Source organism: Passer montanus, unplaced genomic scaffold (genome assembly GCF_014805655.1).
Source record: "Passer montanus isolate IOZ18808 unplaced genomic scaffold, ASM1480565v1 scaffold34, whole genome shotgun sequence".
Classification (NCBI taxonomy): domain Eukaryota; kingdom Metazoa; phylum Chordata; class Aves; order Passeriformes; family Passeridae; genus Passer; species Passer montanus.
This window is the reverse complement of record NW_024368152.1, coordinates 2399289-2419337: the sequence shown is the minus strand read 5'-3', so window position 1 is coordinate 2419337 and position 20049 is coordinate 2399289. Positions and strand designations below refer to the sequence as shown.

At 38.3% G+C, this 20049-nt stretch overlaps 1 protein-coding gene across 11 annotated transcripts in view; it reads left to right on the top strand.

Moving 5' to 3' along the window:
- Positions 1-20049, top strand: part of DLGAP2 (DLG associated protein 2) — a 446234-nt gene that overhangs the window by 389077 nt on the left and 37108 nt on the right. For all 11 annotated transcript variants that reach the window (XM_039715619.1, XM_039715618.1, XM_039715624.1 and 8 more), the window contains 2 exons: positions 9213-9360; positions 12497-12716. In XM_039715619.1, the coding sequence (XP_039571553.1) occupies positions 9213-9360; positions 12497-12716 (368 nt within the window). The remainder of the gene's footprint in view (positions 1-9212; positions 9361-12496; positions 12717-20049) is intronic.

Below are 20049 nucleotides of genomic sequence, written 5' to 3'. Positions count from 1 at the left end.
TGATAGTCTTCTCTGCTGCAGTCAGTAAGATCTGGGTGAGATTAGGCTGCAGGGTTAAGCAGGAATGCTGATGAAGGGCAGACAGTCACCTGGCTACCTAGGAAACGTCTTTTGTGGGGTCAAAAATATCCCCATCTTTTCTTCCTTGCAGAATAATAGCAAATGCTCTTAAGCAGTGTTAGGCATCTTGTTCTCTGAGGAGCAGCATAGTGTGAAACACAGGGAGCCACTGAGCCCAGATCTCCTGCCTCATTTTAGTAAATACCAGCTTGATGTTGTAGGGCTGAAATGTATTACCCTGGATTAGGGATGGAAAGGGAATCCTAAGGCTCTACACAAATTCCAGAGTCTTTTCAGGAATAAAGCAGGATTTTCTCAGAACAAGCACAAACAATGACATCCAAGGGAAAATATGCTTCTGGTTTTTGGTGCCTATTTGTTTCTACTTCCAACAAATATGTTAGTTTTACTTTTCATTTGAAAAGGATAAAAAGTTGATTTTCTCATTTGTTTAGTTTTGAATAAAAACTAAGTAGGACTATAAAGGATGTGTACAGAAACACATCAAATCCTTACTTCTTCAGGTAAGGATTTGAAAATTAAGATGCTTTTGGTTGAAAAAACAGAAATTCTGTGTGTGTGTGTGAGTATATATATATATTCACTTTTCCCAATTCTACTGGATTGCTTCTCCAGAAATTACATAGTCTTATTAATATCTTCAGCATGAAGTTCACTTATTTTCCTTAGATCTACTGGTTTTAATGGATTTACATGTGTGCTTAAATCAAGCTCATGTTCTGATGCTTTAATGAGTCCTGATAGCCTGTAGTCTACACTTATTCTACCGAATTAGACTTTTTGTATGTGTACATGTATATGCACCAAAAGCAAAAAGAAAAAAAAAAAAGTGAGATAGCTTCTTGAGGAAATTAATTAATGTTTCAATTCCACAAATAGATTTAGGAACATATATCCAATATTTGAGTTCTGCTTAGATTCATAGACCCATTTACTGAATTGCTTACATGATGCTTTAAATGCCCTTTGAGTTTTTGCCATAGCATTAGCCTGAATTTTGTTGATGCTGACCAGCTTGTTGCCTGCTTGCCAGGGCAAGCTCAAAATATTTTATAGGAACAAGACTTTTAGGATTAGCTATAGCTTATCTATATGTGTAAATCTGTCACCTTTTTGAAAGTTTAGAGTTTAGATTTCTTGTAGCCTACTTTTTTATTACAGGAACATTTTGAGTGATTTGGAATACAGGCTTGGTTGAGCCTACATCCTCTCTATCTTTGCAAGGAGTGATCAAACCACCAGACTGTTTAACGATTCTGATGATTTCCTCTCATTCTCTTCTGGTTCATGTTGTACCAAATCCCTAAACACTTACTGACAGTAAGAGTTCTCTCCTACCAGTGATCAGTAGGCATTTCATAAGGATAGAAACAGCAGTCTCCACCTCTTTCCTAACATATTCCTGTAATAATGTTCGATATCTTTCAGGCACACTTTTTATAAAGGTATGGGTCAATGATGAACTATCTAGGCACCTAAAGTATTTCATTTGGCCCAAATTCTCATATCTCCCAGTGATCAAATAGAAGCTTCAGACTGGCAAATATTAGAAAAGGAATTCTTTGCTACAGATGAATTTATGAGATTTATGTGCACTTTTGGTTTTCCAAAGAGCCAGACTAAATGTGCTATTCAATAGGGAGAATCAGACTTAATGTCTACACTCTGAGCTCTCCAATGGGCTGCATGCAGGCACATCTGGGTGCCTTTGCAGAGCTCTATTGACTCCAGCAGGGCTCCATGGAGATGCAGTGTGACTCGCAGCTGCTGCACAATGGCACTGCTGGCTAAGCTTAATCATTAGATTCTGGTCGATGAGTTATTTCATGTATCTAGAAAGACATAGTTAAGATAGGTCCAGATAGAGAAATGAATATCCATTGAAATGCAAATCTCCCAATAAAATAGGCTTTGATAACTGCCGCTACTTTGAAAATTCTAATGCACCTCCCTTTTAGGCACCCAAGATGAATTCTGTTAGAAATTTTATCTTTTTGTCCCAGAAAGATACTTCTGAATCACATATACTGATTTGAACAGAAGTGATTGTACTTTCTTTAATGCTCCCATTCATTCTCACATTTTTGCACAAATACAGGCATGATCATGAAAATAAAAAGGTATGATTTTTGAATATGGCAATTCCAAAAATTAATTTGATGGAGCATGGACTTTCTTTATACTGGATGCTCCCTGAATAAACCTGATAAACCTATTCAGTCAGAAGGTGACCTTCTTGCTACAACTTTTAGAGGCCTCAGAAGACATTAATTCACTTTCGGTGCCTTCTTGACCCAGGGTGCACTGATGACTGAACATTTGACAGAGAAGAGGTACTCTGGGGAGTGATCACTATTTTGAATGTGAGTAGATCAAGGAATGACCTTGGCAAGTGTATTGCTGGCATCAAATCATACTGTTTTAAACAATGGTATTAGGTTTATGATAAAGTCTGTGATGCCAATCACTTATTAGAAAATGTAGTAAAATACAAAATGAAACCAGTGTGACTGAGAGATCCCTTTCCCAGGAGTTATATAGTCCATTTTTCCCCTGGGGCTGTCTTGGCTGTCAAGTATTTCTGCTCAGGAATTAGAATTTTTAGGAAGAATTTAGGGGGATTCTAGCTTCTACCCTGTACTCAGCTGTAGTGGGTTAAACCACGATATCAGCACTGGTCATGCCACACTTCAATTCCTGTATCCAGTTTTGGGCCTCTCATTTCAAGAAGGTCATTGAGGAGCTGGAGCATGCCCAGACAAGGGCAGCAAGGCTGGTGGAGGGTGTGGAACACCGGTTCTGTGAGGAGCAGCTGAGGGAGCTGGGGTTGTTTAGCCTGGAGAAGAGGAGGCTCAGAGGAGACCTTATCACTCCCTACAGCTGCCTGAAAGGAGGTTGCAGCCAGGCAGGGGTCAGCCTCTTCTTGCGGGCAACAAGTGACAGGACAAGAGGACACAGCCTTGAGCTGTGTCTGGGCGTGGTTTACATTGGGCATTAGGAAGAAATTCTTCACAGAAAGGGTGATAGGGCATTGGAATGGGCTGCTGAGGGAGGTGGTGGGGTCACCCTCCCTGCAGGTGTTTAAGGAAAGACTGGACATGGCACTCAGTTCCATGATCTAGTTGACAAGGTGGTGTCAGGTCATAGGTTGAACTTGATGATCTCAGAGGCTTTTTCCAACCTACCTGATTATGTGATTTTGTGATTTTTTTTGTGTTGTTTTGACCGTGGACTAGCTATAAGATGTTAAACCGTGCTATTTTCTAATTCTGGATTTCAAGCTGTCCTAGAAGTAAAACAATATTGTTGCCATACACACCTTTTCACCAAACAACAAAATTATTTGTCTTCTGCAAACCATGCAATACTTGTGTAAGTCCTGGTGCAGTACTGTATTGTAAATCCAGCTCATAGTAATACTCATCATGCAGCAGTGCCAAGAAACATTCCACAAACCATCCTGGGTGTTCATCAGCATCTGATCTTGGTGACGACAAAGGATGGGCCGAGTGCTGCACAAAGTGAAGGATTTTGACTGAGTGGTGTGAGGTCCTGTGGGACACACTGCAGTGGCAATGCCTCCAATCCCCCAGTGCCATGTGTGAAGTCACTGTGCTACTTCAGACACTATCCATCATGGTCCCATAAACTTTCTGAAAGTTATATAAAACAATGGAATTCAGGAAAAAAAACTAAATAATGTTAGCTGTCTCTTATTTATATGGTCTCTTACTCCATTAACAAATACACCATTAATATGAAAGGAAATAGAAGGCTAAGTATTAGATTGCTGAAGATGAGGAAATAAGAGTCTTTCTGTTATTGTTAGTTAATACCCTTACCTTATCATTACTTAATGTGTTATTGCAGCTCTTGGATTAGCTTGTTCCTTTTTTTTCCTTTCATTAAAAATTCCTTTCATTAAAACATGTTCTAAATAGCTCTTTGGTTTTCCAAGTCTTCTGTTAGATAGACCTAATTTGGGAAAAGATAAGGAGATGTAGACATCCTTTTCCATCTCCTGAAATTTCTTCACAAAACTTATGCTTTCTTCACTACCTTATGTGTAATGCTTTTTGATTTCAGTACAAGAAAACTTACATTTCTTTCTACATTTTTAATAGATGTCCTGCTAGGGATGACTAGAAGACAAGCAAAAGCAAAAATTTCAACTGGGGGGTTGGTGTCAAAAGAATTTTTAAAAGTCATAATTTTTTGTTTCTTTGAGTTTGGGGTTTTTTTTAGCACATCTTGTTACTTGTTGTGAGGTTAAAGTTACAGATGTTTTCCTGCAATTATTTCCCCCCACTCTGCTCTTAACTTTTACTTTGGATGAAGTGTGGGCAAGAACAGTTTTCACAAGAAGTTGAGGAGGTTTTGGGTTAGGGATAGTCTCCTAAGTGAGGGGGTGGGATTAGGTGGCTGCAGCAGGTTGAGCAGGACTTTGATGACAAATAGAGGTGTTAGGAGTACTTTTGAAATCTCCAGAGGACAGAAGGATAAAAGTGGCCTAATGCTGACTTCTGGGGGGTCTTTTAGAACATCTTGAACAGGAAACTATTAGCTAGGATTTAAAGAAAAAACAGTAAGGATTAGGATTTGGGTGGATCAAGAATGAAAAAGAGCTGTCCTTGGGGGCTCTGGCAAATGTAAGTTCTGAGCATGGAGGAAGGGGTAGCTTTCAAGAAGGAGCATCAGGACACATAAGGTTTGGATACAGAAGCCAGAGTTTTTGCAGTTTAGAGAAATGCAAGAAAATGGAGACTGTAATGCAAGACTCTTAGAAACTGCTTAGGACTGCTTTTGGACTACTGTCTGTTCCCTTACTCTTGATGTATTTTTTGTTGGAATATGCAGCCTAACCTCACTGCCATTCACTTTGTACCAGGGTGACAGGCTATCCCAGCTATGCTATCAGGCATGCAATCAGTTATGCTGTCCCAGATAAATTTGTCATGCTATAGCTCAATTTATCTGGTTATAATACAGTGTTTTTCCTTCCTGAACACACTTGGGCAATCTGCTCAGTGCTGAATGTGCTATTGGAAATTTAGCTACCTTCACTGGGAGTCCTTCACTTTTAGAGTAGAGATTCTCAACAGCTGTGAGGTCATTACATGGAAGTGCTTTTTTCCCCAAAATTTCTTTAGGCTTTGAGCCTTTCTTTCAGATAAGATATTTCTCATTAAATTTAAGACCTCTGCCTGGCTGCCATGAACTTCCTCTGAAGCCAATGGAAAATGGATAGTAACCCTTGGGGGCAAAAAAGCTTTTAAAGGACATCTCTTCCTAAAATCTAGTCTATTCAGAAAAGCAAGTGGGAAGAGAGCAGACATACTAATTTAATTTTTCCTGTTAGTCTTGCCCTATTCCTCCTTCTCCATACTACTGATTTTAGAGCCACCTCTTCGATATTACTATGTATACTTTTTTAGTGGTCCTGGAGATGATCTGTTAAAACATCTCATTTGCACATACTTGTCTTGCCCTTCTGCAGTGATTAGCTGAGATATAAGATCATCTATGCTGCTACAGAACATAAAATAAAATATTTTCTTTTTTCAAAGCAAAAGAACTTTGATGTTCTTGAAATGAAGGTCAAGAATTTTAATCCTAAGCTGATAGATAGAGTGGATGTATTTAAAAAGTCAGCATTTACTGAGGCCAGATGTTGATTGTGTTTTCTAGCATTGTTGACAAGCATGAGATTTTCTTGAGCAACAGATTGTGACATTTGAGAGCAACTTCCCCATGTAACTGGTATTTCACTTCCTGGACCATGTTTATAGCATAATTCTCACCATGCATCAACACAATTATTCTAGAGGATAACTTTGAGATTATATCTTAGAAATAAAAACTAATAATTTCTATTTATCAGGAAAATTTCAAAGTGCTAGTGAAATGAGTGCAAACTTGCTTTTATAGCCTTTTATAGGTTTTATAGGTAACATTTCTTTTACTTCGCTACAGTTCCATGAGTCAATTAATCTCCTCTGATTAATGCAAAATTATTTAACTATCAGGTAATATCCAAACTCATTCATCAAAACTCAGCTGCTTAGAAGTACTATGGAATACTGGGCTTCTTTCCATAAGAAATTATTGCTGTAAAAATTGTTGGCGGTGTTTAATGATAGAAATACCTAAGAAGGAACCAGAATGTCATTGATTAAAAACCAGGTTTTTAAGCATTATTTAGCAAATGGGATCGTTATTAGAATGAGGTTTAAATTAATTGAGTGTTTAATACAGTAATTTCTAATTTAATTCTATTCCTTCTATCTTTTTCTTAATGTGGCCTGTGTTTTATTGAAATCTCAAACATCTCTTTAACAAACTGTTTATGAACTCAGAATCTAGATTTTGCCACCTGATGATGACAAACAGAACACCCAGGAGAGACTTATTTGTTTTGAAAAATACTAATGTAACAACATCAAAGAGATTGTTGACAATGTCAGACAGATTAAAAGTCTCTCTGCCCTCGTGAGACCCCACCTGGAGCAGTGTGTCCAGGTCAGGAGTCCTCAGCACAAGAAAGATGTGAATCCCTTAGATCAGGTCTGCAGGAGGGCAGAAGATGATCAGAGAGCTGGAGCACCTCTCCTGTGAAGACAGGCTGACAGATCTGGGGATGTTCAGCCTGGAGAAGAGAAGGCTCCTTTGCAACCTCCCAGTACCTAAACGGGGCTTTTCAAGAAGAGAGAAAGTGAATTTTTACCTGGACAGGCAGTGATACAACAAGAGGGGATCACTTTTGAACTTAGAGATTCAGGTTAAATCTTATGAATAAATTCTTGGCAGTGAGGGTGGCAAGGCTCTGGCACAGGTTGCCCAGAGAAGCTGTGGATGCTCCATCCCTGGATGTGTTCAGGGCCATGTTGGATGGGGCTCTGAGCAATGTGGTCTAGTGAGAGATGTCCTTGCCTTTGGCAAGAATTTGGAACTACATGATCTTTAAGGTCCCTTCCAACACGAGCCATTCTGTGATTCCATGAGTAAGTAAAGCATATACAAAAATCAGAATTAAACAGAGCAGCTGTCAATCATCAGTCTATCTATAGAGGAAAGGAGTTTAGTTACATCCAGCAACTAAATGTGGGTAGTGAGGCTTTACACCTTCACCTAATCTATTATATTTGTCTTCATACCTATGGGAACAAAAAAAATGCTCTTGTTTTTATCATCTAGAACCAAATTAGACCCACTATCAGCCTGTTATCCTAATCATAGAATCACTTTGACTGTAATGACTTAATTAACCTCTGAGCACATACCTGTGATAATCTCATACATTTTCATTTTGGTTTTAGCAGTTACAGCATAGTTTCTACATAGTTTATCTCTGGCATGAGGTTACAGAGGCACTCCATAGAAGGAAATGAATAGACAGGAAGAAATGAATAGGTTTTTTCTCCAGGGAAATTTCTTGATATTTTGAAAGAATGTCTCACTTGAACAAAGATGAAAACAAAATGTATCCTTTTTTTATGCTTCACCAGATCTGTTACTTTTCCTTGGATATGCTCCAGCAAATTTATTAGGAAAAATTTCTTCATTGAAATTATTATCAGGCATTGGAACAGACTGCCCGGGGAAATGGCTGAGTCAACATCCCTGGGGGTGTTTAAAGGATATATAGATGTGCTACTTAGGGACAAGATTTAACTGTGGACTTGGCAGCATTCAGTTAACAGCTGGGTTCAATGATCTCGGGGCCTTTCCCAAAGTAAATGATTCTGTGGATCTAAGGCAGATGCACTGAGGAAGCAGGGCTATGTCTGTTGACCCTGAGATGGAAGAACATATGGAAATGCCTGAGAACAGACCTCACAAGTATGAGGGTCTCTAAATCCCACCTGCTCTTGCACTTGGTGGTGTGAGGGAATACTGGATCATCACACATCAGACATCAAAGGACAGGGCCACACAGGGAGATGGATGTCAGGACTCTGCTTTTCTAGGCAAAGCCATGATAAAATGTTTGAGATTCCTCCCCAGAGTGCTCCTCAGGGACTGCATCCAGTCTCAGGTTTTGTCTGCTCCATGAGGAAGTCTGAGGTCTTCCTCAAGCACCAGCCTATGGTCATGCTCAATGTTTGATAAATATGGTCTGAGAAACAAAACCCTGGTTTGTGCTTCATCTTGCAACGGGTATTGAACCTGTGGCTTTCTCACTTGCTGAGAGGTCTGGTTCTTCCAGAGAGGAAATTTCACCCTTCACAGGGAAGTTTCCAACAGCCCAGGCACATGCCACAGACACTGCTGGACTGACCAACTCTGCCAGCTCAGCATGCAGTAACTGTATGGCCAATAAGGCATTCAGCTGGCACAGATCTACTTTCCAGAAACTGGTTTTTTTCAAGCTACCTTTAAGGAATAAATATAAAAGCTGCCTATTTACCACATGAAAGCAAATATCATCTGGGACATTAATTCATTTCTGCACTGATGAGCAGGGGAAAGTTCTAAAATCTGATTTACAGAGGTTCTGAGAACTCTGGTGTGCCAGAGTTTAATTTTTGGTATTCAAGGCAAAGTACTGCACTTTGCTCAGGTTTATTTATTTTTCTGGAATGTTATCAACATATTTTAAACAAAACATGGAGACTTGTTGCGGTGTGAAAAGACTAGCATACTCTTGGTGTGAAAGCATACTCAAGAGGGCTTAATGTGGTTTTACAGTCACAGTCCTGCAAAATGGGAAACATGTTGTAATAAAACAATTTCTAGAGCTTCATGCAGTTGCTCTGAACACCTTATTAATTTATATTTTTAGCTGAACATGGGATATTTTAATCTTTTGTAAAACTGTATTAATTCTTTGAAGATAAAAAGGACCTTGTCTTTTAGTAAAGTTCAACATTAATAGCCAGGAGGATTGATGATGTTGAAATAGAGCAAAGAGTTAAAATTTCATACCATCTAGGTAGCAGAGCCACAGACAGATTCTCTGCCTGTGTGAAGACATTTGGCTACAACAGATCTATGATGCTTTATAAAGAGTAAGGTTTGGACCCAGGGGAGTGGGTTTGTGTGTCTCATACAAATTACTGCCTTTAGTGTCCTAATTGATACCATCTGTAGTTTTACACCCTTTCCTTTTTTTCTTCCTTTCTCCTTTGTAGTCAGAGCTACCTTCAAACTGCAAGTGACGTGCCTGGGGGTCACAACCTGGATCCCTCTGCAAACTACAATTCCCCAAAGTTTCGCTCAAGGAATCAGAGCTATATGAGAGCAGTGAGCACGCTCAGTCAGGCCAGCTGTGTTAGTCAGGTGGGAAATTCTTGTTATAATTTTTCTTATAGGTTAACTGCAGATGTGAGAGTTGTAACTAGTGGATGGTTTTAGGTTTTTTGCATTTTTTTAATCAATGTCAAATTGAGGATGTGAATTGTGAAAGTAATTCAGTTCTGAGGAATGTAACTCAAAATTTCAAGAAGAATACTGAATGCTAGGGGCAAAGAAACAGTATCAAACATTATATTTTTCATTTATTTTTCATTAAAAATATAAATACTAGTGTTTTTTATTTTCATTCCATATTAAATATTTAAATGTTAAGAAGATTCAGACTGAACATGAGGAGTACACTCCTACAACACTCATCATCTGAAAATACCTGCTCTGATTTCAGTAAATGTGAGTTGACAGATTAAGAGATAGATTGAAAAAAATTATGCTCCAAAAGTGTTTCATCCTAAGTCAAAACCCTCACTCTTCTTGGGTAAAAGAATAAGTCCCATCAACTATTCTATGTATCTGGACTCCTGAAAACGTACAGTTTTCCTCCCTACTGGTTTTATGTCTGTTAGTTAGTACTAACTTGTGGTAAAATGAGGTCTGAATCACACCTGAAGTGCAATAGGCCATAAGAATTATGTACAAGTTCTATGTAGCAGAGGACTTCACATAAAATTCCCAATGTTTCTAATGTTTATTGGTCCTGACTTTTCTTCCCTGTGTTGTTTCATGACAGATGGGCCCTGCCCACCTCTCAGACATTACCATGTCTTAATATTTCTTTGACCATTTAGGGAACCACCTAAGGGTATACATACACAATGGTTATGTTAAAAGAGAAATCTTTTTAAAGCAATTTCATATTCATTCATATTCGATTTGTGCTGCATGGCTATTCAGGCCTGGATTCAACTCATCTAAATTGAGGCTTTTAACTGAGGCAACAACTAAAGCTTCCTCTGTAGTTAATGGAGCAAAAGAGCTTCTTCCAGGACAGTGAACATCCCGAGTGGGCTGAGAGCCCTCTGGAAATGCTTGTCAGTCTCCACTGACTGTAGAGAGCTGGGCAGGGCTAGTCACCTGACTAATGCCCTTCAGTCAAATTCCTTCATTTGTGTGAGGTAATTCTAAATTTAATCTCATGCAGCACACATTAGAATTAGAAACAGTCAGTTATTTTCCAAACCTTTCACTATTTTTTCACAACTCCCTTGTGAAAACTGTTCCCGTCATTCTGATGCCTTGTTTTTTATTACACTGCTTATTGGTTATTTTGTCTTTTTATTACACTCTGCTTTTGAGAAAACTTCATGGGTATTAAATCCTGTATTCAAAGCAAATGCTGCCAGCTGCCACCTAACAATGTTCTCACACAGAACTAGTCTAACATCTTCTGCCTCTTTGACCACGTCTGTGCACAGAGATATTCACCGAGCTGTCCATGATGATTAATTGGTTTCAGTAGTGGTTAAAATTCTTCATTTCAGTGTGCATTACCTGGAAGGTGTCCACAATAGATTTCATTTGCAGGTAGATTGCTCAATTGGCCATATTAACTAACCTGCTGGGTATAGTTCATTGCTTTTTCAATGTTCACTAACCTATGCAACTTTGTGTTAGCCACACACTTCCTACCTCACAGTCCAGCTGTTTCCAGACCATTAATAAATGCATTTAATAGATATTACCCCAAGCAAATGTATTAAAATATCAAGTTCTGAACCTGTTCTTTTTCCATGACACCATCCTCCTCTTGTTCCATATACATAATAGCAGTTTGGATAATTTGTGAGATTACAAACTCTCTTTTTGTTGTGAGATCCTTCCTTTTCACACCTGACAAAGGGTAGACTCAAGAAGAATGCTGAATTCCATGGTATATATTTTTAATTTCAGATTGAAAATTTTTAATTTTCTATTGTCAATAACCTTAGATTGAAATAAGTGGCTAAGACTTACTGAGTTTATGGACTAAATTACCGTATATTTCCTGATCAACAATATTGTGAAATAGTTCAGAGTAAGATTTTTCATCTCTTTGAGATTGCATTAGTCTACTTAACTTTATTAAAAGCAAATTTTATGAAGAGTAATTTAATTCTTTTCAGAAGGTTTTCAGTAGTCAAAATGTCGTACACAAAATTATCAGTTATTCATAATCATCAGAACTTCTCTATAAAATTTCCATTTACTTAACCAAAACCATAAAACATTTGATGGGACTCTCTTTCCATAATGAATAAAGCACTAGGAGCACTTAGCAGCTGTATAGGAAAATTGATATGAACTGGATGTGCCATTTAGTGATTCCATAAATTTAACTTGTAAAATTATTCATATTGATTCTGATATCTAGTTCTCACTTTTTAGAAAAAAATTATTTTCAGAAAGTCATGCAATTATCTGTCCAGTGTTAACTTCTTATCTGATTTTGGATAAACATTTGAATTATTCAAGTACATTTACAAGTAGTTAGGGCTGCTTTCAGTGAAATTTGAAAAACGCTGTAGGTAGAATTAAGGCATTAATCCTCAAAACAGCAACATATGGTTACCTACCAAGAGGCTCCCCAAGCCTGGCCACTCTGCCTAAGCCCTGTTTATCATGAAAATTACCTCTAAAAAAGGCACAGTGTTGCATCAGCCCAACCTGCAAGGCAGGGCTAGCAGTTAGATGCTGGGTCCTGCCTAAGTGCTGCTGAAATACCCCAAGGAGGGGCAATGTGGAGCTGGAGGCTGCTGCTGAAATACCCCAAGGGGACAGAGGGTAGAGGGTGCAGGAGGCACAGCTGGGCTGCTCTGCCAGGCAGGGCACCACAGAACTCCTGCTGGTAGAAGTGTCAGATTTTATATAATGCTGCTGAAGAAAAGGTTCTTCCATGGAAGTGAATGGCTAAACCAGTTACCCAGGAAGTGAGTTTGGCTTGGGTCCCTTCTCAACTATGCCAAAAGATATTAAACGGAACATTAATGTATGATGTATTTTATACAGATGTGTTAACAGCTGATCTAAGTTGAACAATGTGAATGTGATCAGAAGGGATTACTACATTTTAACTATTTGCTAAAACAGTTCTTCATCAATGTACAGGTGTCCATTTGAGATGTTGAGGCCGTGATGATCACAAAAAGCAAGTCAAAAATCAAATGCATTGTTGTTGTTTATTCAGATGAGTGAAGCAGAGGTTAATGGGCAATTTGAATCGGTGTGTGAATCAGTGTTTAGTGAAGTTGAAGCTCAGGCAATGGATGCCCTTGACCTCCCTGGATGTTTCCGAACAAGAAGCCACAGTTACTTGCGTGCCATTCAGGCAGGCTATTCCCAAGATGATGAATGTATACCTGCGCTGACATCCTCCAACATCACCTCTACCATCAGGTCAACCACAGGTAAGCGAGTCTCCACTGACCCTTTCACTGCTCTGCATGTAAAAACATATCAGCTTGTTTTCTAAAGGGAGGTTTGACACTAGAAGCATTTTTGCTGTGTAGAGATAATGTTTGATGCCAGTATTCTTATGTTTTTAATTCTGTACTATTGTGGCTACATCTTGGAATGAACTCTTTCTGGGAAGAATCCTGCATGCATAATGTAATGGAACTGGATTTTTGACCTCCATTTCACATACATATAGTTATCTAGGTGCAAATATAAAAATGCAAGTGTAAATGGTATAATATTGTTAGACATTTATGTGGTTTACCTATCAAGTAATTGATCTTCTAGATGAGATTAGTTGTGCTAATTTTAATTTATGTTGTTAAAGTACCAAGAAAAAAGAGAAGTAAGATTAAATATATTTGGTCTAAATACTCGAAGGCAGTTAATGTAAAAGGTAATTAATTACTTTTAGGGAAGGTGTAACCAATTGTACCAGTGCACTGAATTGTAAGCATTTTGGCAAGCTTCACACATCTGCTGTTACTCATTATCCATTCACATTCATTGTTATAACACTCACTGTTAAGATCTTTTAACATTCTTCTGGCAACTTTCTTTCATTTTATTACTTGCTTAGCAAAGACAATAGCTTTATCCATTTTAGAATTTTAGCATGTATTGATAGATGAAAGATTGCACAGAGAGCTGTTCAATAATTAAAATGAAATCTATAGGAAGTATGTATTCTTTGTAAATGGATCCAAATTCACTTCTACGTTTCCAAATATGTTAATGCCACATACTGTTAAGCTGTAGTGCAGGCTACCCATCTACAAAAGGTAAAAATGAGTTCAAAATGTATCATATAAAAATACTTTTTCAATTATTTGCTCGATATCTCTGTTGTATAACAGAAGAGTGGGAGCTTTGAAAGGAAGCCATGGTTGAATAATATACATTTGCATCCCAGAAGTAGCGTAATATGTTATCTTATCTTAAGCATAGTATTTTAATTGTTATATAAAACTCTGTGGAAAACTAGAAATCGTTGCTTGCAGTGCCCCCTCTAGGGATGTTTCTGTTCTTTGATTAATAGAGATATTATCACGATATCAAATGAGATCTTATTGCTACCCCAGAGACTAATTTTCATCTTTATCATATATTACTGTGTGATCATTATGAAGACACCTTCCATGGCAAAAGACACAAACAGATGCTTATTTTGGAATCTGCTCCAAGTACTGAATTGGAACATTTTCAGAATTACCTTGGTTACCAAGTGGACTGATTTTTATCTAAACTGTCTTGAGCTTATATGCTATATAAGCCCAAAATTCTCACTGAAAAGGTCTTTTTTTATTTTCCTCAGAGTGAAAAAGCTGAATAATAGAATATATTTGGGGAAATACATGATTAGGTAGTAAGTATGTTTACATCACAGTGTTTTCATGCTTATGAGAAAGGTTTTGCATTGATTAGTAGTCTGCTGGTTAAATACTGTGGTTTTGAAAATTTTAACATTCATTTCAGTCCTAACTTGTCCCTCATTTCAGAAATGATTTATCAGATAGATTTTCTTGCCCACAATGTAATTTTTCTTATTTTTTATTGTGAGGTGATATTGACAATCTGGGGAAAAAAGATGACTTGAGATGTTTTCCTGTTCCAAAATTATTTCCAAACCTATGGACTGTATACAGGTCTGAGTGTAATTCTGAAATTAAAATGTCATCTCTGTGCCACGGAGCAAATTTGTCCTCGGCTTCTATGTAGGGTAAATATGCAAATCAGAAATAATTATCTGATATACAAGAAGAGTAAGGATTATATGATTCACTTTTAAAAGAAATTTCAGTTGTCAAATAAGTTCATGTTTTTAAAATCCTAGGTGTAATGTTTTCATTTTTCTCTCTTCAGCCCTTGTCACTTTGGAGGGAGATGCTGCATTTCCTATCCTTACTATAATTTTTACAAAAATCTTACTTCTTCTTCCCTTTCTGAAAATTGTAAAAGAAGCAGTTCCTGAAATGTGAAAATGGTGTTGGCAGATATTTGACATTCAAATTTATGACAGAAAGGTCAGACATTTACATCAGTTTTTATTTTCAATTCAGTCTTTCATTTCTTAGGAAAATTACATTAACTTCTTTTTTGCTTCCGATGTAACAAATTCTTCTTGGCAAAGAAACTAAAGGAATTTTTTAGAAAATTAACAGTCATTTCATTTTAATTATTTCTTTCAATTTTTGTTATATGGGTCATGACTGCCTCTTATCATTGTCATAAAGCAATTGATTCATAACACACAGGCTTAGCTAAAAATTAATTATTGTAACTAAATATGTAAACCTAAAATAAAGTTCTCTATGAATTCAATTACAAAACTATAGAATATATATTTACAGCATGCCTTTTCCTAAAATCTTCCTAGATGCAGTTACAACTTGCAACTATAACGAATATTATGCGAGACATAATTGATGGACTATGCTAACAGGATTTTCTAATAGATGGAAAAAGGACTACCAGTATTGGGCTCTTCTTAAATGCATACATCTTTACTGAGAAACATTGATACTAAAGAGCACATAACTTCTGCATGGATCCATGTAGTTTAATTATTTGTGGAACCAATAATTAAATCTCTGTGGGATTGTGACAGTCTCTGAGGGAGATTGTCACAAGGCCTAGGGCACTCCCTGCTGCCCCGGGTGAAAATGAATGAGACAAGTGACAGTGCAAAGGAGACAGCCAGCATTGCTGGCCTGTGGTAAGCTAGACCTGGCCTCTGTGTGAGCCCTGCTGAGACTCTTCTGTTGTTGAGGTTAGGGCATTTCTAGCCATCACGTTCCATTTTGTGAGGAGATAATGAACCCAGTAAAAGATACTTGATGTTAAAAGCCCTGAATGGCAGCATATGCCTTCTGCCTCTGAACCGTACCCAGTCACAGCTGTCAGATGCACAGCTGACAAAATGCAGCTCCAGCTGCTGCTGCCTCCCACCTCGTTCCTCCATCACAGACAACATGTAATTTCCTGAATGGGAAGTCACTGAGCGCAGTAGTCATCCTAAGTGCTACTGACTTACAGCTCTGCTACTCCTGCAAGCAATGTTTCACTTTTCAGGAAGAGTTCATAGAAACTGGGTCACTTTCCCAGGTAGTACCAGCCTGGTTCCCTGTTGTGTAAGCACATCATCCCACTGTCAGCTCAGCAGACACCCAGGCAGTGTGGCACAGTGCTGTGGGAGGCACAGGCTGCTGTGCCACCACCAGCTCAGCCAGAGAGAGCCCTGGCTGGAGAGTCCTGCTGGGAAATGGAGGGCAGTAGGTCGGGAGCAGTAGCACTTTGTCCCACCTGCAACCCCTGCCTTCCTCACTAAAAAGCAGTTCAGATACTGTGGTACAGCACTAGACTGTACTACGAAAACATAACCAACAAGGACATCTGGAAGGTATTAATCACTCCCTCGTTCCCCCTTCGTCTGAGAAGGTCAACTTATTTTTGCTACGAGTTCTGTATGAAGAGAGAGTCCTTTATATTAATCATTCCTTACGTTATAGATTATTTCAGGATGTTTCCTCACAGGTTTTTTTTTAGTTTGGTTTTACTGTGAATGCAGAAACACTGAATTGCAATGGTAATGGAGGTAGCAGTTAGGATGGTCTCTTGTGAAGCAAAAGAACATGCTAAAATCCATTCCCTGAGAGAGAAAGAGATTAACTTGGTGTTTGCACTTCTGGCCAACTTGAACACCAGCTTATCATCTCTTCAGATGTGGAAGCACACATATTTTCTCCTGATGATATTATATACATTGTATAAAACACTTTCATCTTTTTTGAGAGAAACATTTCCTCTGCATTCCTCTGGACTACTGCTCAGGATGTTTACCCATCAGGTGGAATAGCTTCTCCGTGTATATTGCTTTTATATTCAAATCAAAGCTGCTAGCCAGAAATACTAAATATGTGACTCAATTAGATGCCTGAAATCCTTCTCCAGCAACAAGCACAGACTAAGCAAGCTCTGTTAAGTTCTTTGGCTTTCAGTCTGATGAATAAAAGAGAGGGTCATTTTTTTAAAACTACTCCACATGTTCCTCTAACCCAGTTTTTTGGCTACAACAGTGTTTTTGACTGCATTAATGATAAATTAATGGATTAATGATAAAAAAGTCCACCTAGCTATTGACTTCACCACAATGGGGACTTGGTCAGGGTATATAAAGGCATCCTGGATTTCTGTCCTATGTTAAATATCAGTCCAAAGCCATTTCTTCCACTTCAGAGATTTCCTGCTAATTTCTTGAGAGAAATTTAGCATAAAGCATTACAGGATTTAGGGAACAGAGTTACTAGTCTTAAGTTTCCAGTATGCTGCATACGTTTTTTAAATTCTTCTAGAAAGTGTAGCATAATGCAATCTGTCAGATTTTTCCAATCCTAATGATTCTCTCAATTGTGCATGCACCTCCTTTTATCTGACTCACAGTAGGTAGATCAACTAAGCTCATGCTTGCTAAAGACTTCACTGAGGAAGGTGAAGTGACTTTGGGTCATTTTGCTTTTTGAAAACTGTCTTTGGACCATTTTCCTTTTCTCAGTCAGCTAGACTCTGCTTGGCAATGAGTAAACTTCAGAGAATTCCACATTTACTGAACTATTCAGCACTAATTCCAAAACCAATTAATTCAAGCAAGGTCACATTGGATGAGGAACTTTTCAATTAGAATGCCTACAATTACTCAGGATGTCTGAGGAATTGCAGGTTTCCCTTCTCTGGACTTCAAGCTATTTGCAGCCTTCCGTTTTAAAATAAAGGGCTATATAAGGTGAATTTTTACAGCCCATGTTTGATATTTAGCCACAAAACTCTCATGGTCAGTGAACTGATTGCATAATCATGTACTTGCAAAAGTAAAAGGATGACAATATGATATTTCACAGAGAAATTGTACTGTTCCATAGCATGGCTACCTCTTCAAACCCTAAAAGGACTCATTCACTGGTTGCTATCTGAACACTAATAACATTAGTTATTGTTTTAAGGTTTTACTGGCTTGTCAGGTTTTTTTGCCACATATACCAAAGGTGGGAAAAAGCCATGGTGTTACTATATATGACACCCCTCCCATGACAAAAGCATAAGTGCCAGGACTGCTGAGCTTGGGAAAGAGAAAACTCAGAAGGAATTTTACAAATGTATATAAATATAATATACATTTAATCTTCAGTTCTTAAAAGAAAAATAATTTATGAGCTACAGATGTGTTATTTTCTTTTATTTCCTCAAGTATGAGATACTTCATCCAGGTGGCTCTGTGGATCTTCTTAATCTGATGCACTATGGCTAGGAAAACCCAGCCAAATGGGGAAAACTTATGCATGAAGTAACATCACCACAACTTCTGTTCTTTCTATAGAAATAAATACTGAGTCTGAGAGGATTTTACTGGTATCAATTGCTAAGTAATAGCTAGCAGTAGAATCCACAACAGATATGTTTAAAAACACAAAACACTGAGTTCAAACAAGATACAGGAGGCTGTGTTCTCAATCATAATTTAGTATGTTGACTTTCCTTAACTACTGTTGGGGCTCCATGGAATTATCTGACACTCTAACTCTCTGCAGGAAACACCATCTATCTCTAGGAGCATTTGGGCCTCCTGAGTTAATCCTTTGATGCTGTGCCAACTTGTGTTCCTATACTGTGAGAATAAATCTTACCCTAACAAATTATGAGCCCAGTTCTACCCTTGGATACACACACATAATTTTCACTGCTCTGGGTGTATCTGGAGAACACAATTAGTCTTTAATTTTTTTTACATATTGAAGTTTTGCTGCTATGCTGACACTGCTGTTGAAGAGCAGCTCTACACCGTAGAAATGGCCCAGGAAGTCACTAGGATGAAGGTGACACAAACACTTTGGTGCAAGGAGTTTGACAAGGTGACCAAGGAGCTGTCACAACTGTTCACAACTCTGGGATTCCTGGAGAGGGAGTAAGGCTGTGCTAACCAGGGCTGCCTGGCCTCCTCAAACTGATGAGGCATGAAAGCAGTTGGAGCAGCAGCCAGGAGCTTTTCATAATTTCCATCCTCCCTGGTGCAGACTATCTTCAGATTCAAAGATAAAAAATGAAGTCACTGACTTCCATCTATGGTTAGTTTAAAAATGTGTAATGATTGTTTCTCTCTTTCTCCTGCTGTTCTGTGCTTGATAAAATTTCTCCATAACCCACTGGATTTTCCAGACATCTGGTTCTTTTTTTTATTAAAAAGGATACTTATGCTGCCTCCCCTGGCAGAATTTGGCTTCAAAGCTGTTCTGTTCAAAGAGTTTTCTCAGCTATGTTTTCTTTACGGTATTATATGGTTAAAAAAGAGGTAGAATTTATCAGAAAAATATAACATGCAAGGAAGGTGATTCACTGCTCAGTTTGAATCCTTCCTGACATGGTAGAAACTGACAGTGGCAGATGTAAATCTCAGTCCTGCTATTTACCCTGAGGTTGCCAGAGGGCTTTGTGTGTGCAGCTGAGGGAAGCACACGTGGCCAGTGACCCTGGAAACACCAGTTCATCCTGCCTCCTTGCAGTGAAAAAGAAGGAAGGACCCTGCCTGTGCTTCTTCTCCTGGGAAAGAAAATAACCTCTAAGGATTCTTCTCAGAAGCTCTGCATGTGTTCAGTCCTGGTTTTGTTGAAGGTGTGTGTGTCAGCAGCTGTAATGATGATATGTGCACTGGAACTACATTCCTTGCCGTACTAGCTATACAAACATCATTTGATCAATTTCTTTATCAGGAAACTTATTCAAACTCAGATCTACCCTAGAAAGACAACTGATAAACCTGATACTTAAAACTGGAAAGATTTTTTTTCCAGAGCATCAGAGAAAATAAAGACATGAGAATTGGTGACATTCCTAGGGCATAACCTGACAGAATTAGCCTTTGACCAGACAGGTTAGTTGAATTGTGTTGTGTTAACCTCAAGGTCAACTAAACATAGGTGCTTTTGTGCAATCTAGTTGTCTAAGTTCCCATGACAACAAACTGTGATTAGTTCAAAGACTATTGACTGGTACCATTTGAGACATCTGTACAGGACCTAGAAGAGAATTGCATCATTATAGACAATAAACTCTTGTTGAGGGAGGAAGGCTTTGGTACCTATGTTTTGGTGAGTTTGACTCAGACTGAATGCAGTGTATGGATCCTATTGTGCACCAACACAGAATCAACAAACCTCAAATTACACTGAGGTGTTTTATTTTCGATGGGTTCTGGAAGATAGCTGGAAGTGAGTAACCTATCACTTGGCTTTCTGA